General features: G+C 45.8%; 1 protein-coding gene across 2 annotated transcripts in view; it reads right to left on the bottom strand.

Moving 5' to 3' along the window:
• LRRC31 (leucine rich repeat containing 31) overlaps positions 1–4000 on the bottom strand; it is a 27344-nt gene that overhangs the window by 13794 nt on the left and 9550 nt on the right. For both annotated transcript variants that reach the window (XM_017501979.2, XM_037729030.1), the window contains one exon: positions 163–330. In XM_017501979.2, coding sequence (XP_017357468.2) covers positions 163–330 — 168 coding nt within the window. The remainder of the gene's footprint in view (positions 1–162; positions 331–4000) is intronic.

The raw sequence follows: 4000 nt of genomic DNA, 5'->3' as shown, positions 1-4000 counted from the left end.
AGAGACGGGGTTTCACCATGTTGACCAGGATGGTCTCGATCTCTTGACCTCGTGATCCACCCGCCTCGGCCTCCCAAAGTGCTGGGATTACAGGCGTGAGCCACCGCGCCCGGCCCCATCTTTGCTTTTTTTTCTGGGATAGACTCTTCAAATTCCGCTTACCCAGAAATGCCCCATCTTCTGACGTGAGGGCGCAATCCACAAGCTCCAGGATTTGTATCTTGCTCCCTTTTTGGAACTTCTGAAGGATCAGAGGCAAACTTCCTCCCACTTTACTGTTCCAAGACAAATTTAGCTCCTCAAGTTCAGGAGTCATCTCGAGTGCTTCTCCTGTTAGCAAAGAGGCCGGAAAATTCCCTTGGTCACTAGTCAGAAAAGCAGGGAATTCATTTAAGAATCAGCACAACCGTTCTTTTTCTTTTCTTTTTTCTTTCTTTCTTTTTGAGATGGAGTTTTGCTCTTATTACCCAGGCCGGAGTGCAATGGCACGATCTCGGCTCACCGCAACATCCGCCTCCCGGGTTTGAGCAATTCTCCTGCCTCAGCCTCCCGAGTAGCTGGGACTACAGGCGCGCGCCACCATGCCCAGCTAATTTTTGCATTTTTAGTAGAGATGGGGTTTCACCATGCTGACCAGGAATGATCTCGATCTCTTGCCCTCATGATCCACCCGCCTCGGCCTTCCAAAGTGCTGGGATTACAGGCGTTGAGCCACGGCGCCCGGCCACAACCGTTCTTAATGGAGTGTGGAAACTGAGCCAGGTAGTGCCTTGTTCGGCACCGAGGAACAGAGAGAAGGAAAGAACCCAGTTCCTTCATAGCAGGGCGCACTTCTCTGCATTTACGGGCACAGTCATTCTAGTCCCTCCAAAATTCTGAAGCCATGCGTATAAGCCAAAAAATTGTTGTAGAAAAATCCATCTATCGCTAGGGTGGTTTTAGGACACTGCTTTTGTGGCGGTTCATCTGCTTTCCCTTAGCCACCCCTTCTGGGATCAGCATTCCTGTGAAGTTTGACCAGGGATAGACGTGAGGCAGGCCGGGCAGTGGCTCATGGCTGTAATCCCAGCACTTTGAGGGGCCGAGGAGGGCGGATCACAAGGTCAGTAGTTAGAGACCATCATGGCCGTGGTGAAACCCTGTCTCTACTAAAATACAAAAAAGTAGCCGGGTGTGGTGGCACACACCTGTAGTCCCAGCTACTCAGGTGGCTGAGGCAGGGGAATCGCTTGAATCTGGGAGATGGAGGTTGCAGTGAGCCGAGATCGTGCCACTGCACTCCAGCCTGGTGAAAGAGCAAGACTCCCTCTCAAAAATAAAAGTAAAAAAAGTGAGGCAAAGCAGGTAATCGGCCACCACAGAGGTAAAGGTCTCTCAACAATATCACATGCAAATTATATATATATATATATAATTAGAAGAAGAATATCACATGCAGCTGGGTGCAGTGGCTCAGGGCTATAATCCTAGCACTTTGGGAGGTCAAGGTGGGTGGATCACGAGGTCAGGAGTTCAAGACCAGCCTGACCAACATGGTGAAACCCTGTCTCTACTAAAAATACAAAAATTAGCCATGCGTGGTGGCACACACCTGTTATCCCAGCTACTCAGGAGGCTGAGGCAGGAGAATCACTTGAACCTGGGAGGTGCACCACTGCACTCCAGCCTGGGTAACAGAGCAAGACTCTGTCTCAAAAAACATATATATATCATATACAACTGAACTGACCACTACAGAGAGAAACATAATAGAGCATCAGGCACTAGCAGCTTATAACAGCCACACTGCCTTAGTGGGTAGAGGCAGGCACAGTGAAAGAGAGATGAAAACTAACATTTCACACAGTAAAGCTCCCAGGGCTACAGAGTGGAGGCTGGGAGAGAACAGGAGACATGACCAGACAGATCCACCCTTAGGAATGTTTTTCACTGCCTTGGGGGTAGAACGTATACATGGAAAATGTATTTTTTCAATGTGCAAACAATTAAGCATTCTGGTAAGTACCCTGTATCTAGAAGCCTGTTTTACTACCTGCCCCTGGATTTGAACTTCTACCATTGGTGCTTTTGTTTTTTGTGTTTTGAGATGGAATCTCACTCTGTCCCCAGGCTGGAATGCAGTAGCACGGTCTCTGCTCTGTGTACAACCTCTGCCTCCCGGGTTCAAGGGATTCTCCTGCCTCAGCCTCCTGAGTAGCTGGGACTACAGGCACACACCACCATGCCCAGCTAATTCTTGTATTTTTGGTAGAGACGGGGTTTTAACATGTTCGTCTGGATGATCTCGATCTCTTGACCTCGTGATCCGCTGTCCTCGGCCTCCCCAAGTGCTGGGATTACAGCCATGAGCCACCATGCCCAGCCACTTCTACCATTGTTCATTCATTCTATGGGTTAAGTTTTAGGAGTCTAGCAAGCCCGTGCTAAAGTGCATATTCTCGAGGAGTTATGATATCTTAAGCCAGCAATAAACAGGTATCATTTTGTGTGCAATTGCCAGTCTACTGGGGTGACTTTTCTACAGCCCTGAGGTGTCCCCCTGGATCTTGGAGAAGGAGCTCATGATTGATTAGTTATGTCTGCAGTGGTCATGGTACTGAAGTGCCACGCATTTGCCACCTTGTACTAAACAATTATAATGGGTATGACAATTTTCAAATGCCTTCTGATCTATGTTCTCTTATCAAGAAACCATTTATTTTCCCTATACCCATCTGCATTAAGGCTGAGTGAAGAAGACAGAGTATGGATGATAAGTAAGCCCCTCCTGATGAGAGAGGATGCAGAAGTCCTTCCAGAGAAGAAATGACTCTGGGAGAGGGAAAAGGGCACAAATATCAGAACAACAGTGCGGACTCTCTCCTGGACCAGGTACGTTTGGAACAGGCCCCAGGGCAGAAATTCCACTTTCTTGTTTTCTAAGGATGGAGGATCAGGAAAAAGATCAGATGAATCATAGAAAATAAAAAAAGTTGTCTTTTCACACCTGGGTAATGGTATGTTAAAATTGTGAGTCTGCTACACAATAATCAGTTACTTACTTGGGGCTAAATTGATCATGTAAACCTACAGAAAGGTGGTTTTAGATGAGAGGATGCAGAAAGAAGGACTATCAGTTATTGAGCACCTATTATGCACCAGGCATGTAGTACGTACTTTATAGAAATCGTTTAATTCTTGCAACAATTTTTTGAGAGGGAGGTTGTCCCTATTTCAGATATAAGAAAACTGAGGCTCAGAAAAGTTAATTTCATGTTCACGTTCACAAAGCTAGTTAAAAGTGGCACACAGGGCTGGGTGTGGTGGCTCACGCCTGTAATCCTAGCACTTTGGGAAGCCAAGGTGGGCAGATCACTTGAAGTCAGGAGTTTGAAACCAGTCTGGCACACATGGCAAAACCCTGTCTTTACTAAAATACAAGAAATAGCCGGGTATGGTGGTAGATGCCTGTAATCCCAGCTACTTGGGAGGCTGAAGCAGGAGAATTGCTTGAACCTGGGAGACAGAGGTTGCAGTCAGCTGAGATTGTACCATTGCACTCCAGCCTGGGCAACAAGAACAAAATGCCATCTCAAAAAAAAAGGGCGGCGACCACTAGGATTTGAAGTAGGATCTGGCCAACCTGAGATGGATAATGTTTCTCTTCAGCTACAGGAAGCGTGGGCCAGGGGATGTCAGCTGCCCCATTTCCAGGGAAGGACTGACAAGCGGAGATATCTGGCATAAAATGTGGTGTTTTTACAGAAATCTTTAAAGAGATGTAAAGGATTAAAATAAGTCATGAAAATAAGAAACTTTAGCTCTAAAGAAGAATAAAAAGTATCAAAGACATCGAATAAACCAGCAAGCATGTCAGAACAACAGTTGGGTAAGTAGAATGACTTTGTACAAATTTAATCCTATGTTGCATATATAAACTAACTTAATGGAGCTTCCAGTTCTAGTTAAACTATTAACTTAAAAATCTTGTTTTGTTTAATTTTTCTTTTTTTTTTTTTTT

Source organism: Cebus imitator, unplaced genomic scaffold (genome assembly GCF_001604975.1).
Source record: "Cebus imitator isolate Cc_AM_T3 unplaced genomic scaffold, Cebus_imitator-1.0 Scaffold287, whole genome shotgun sequence".
NCBI lineage: Eukaryota > Metazoa > Chordata > Mammalia > Primates > Cebidae > Cebus > Cebus imitator.
The sequence above is the reverse complement of the archived record's forward strand: the minus strand, read 5'-3'. Positions and strand labels throughout refer to the sequence as shown.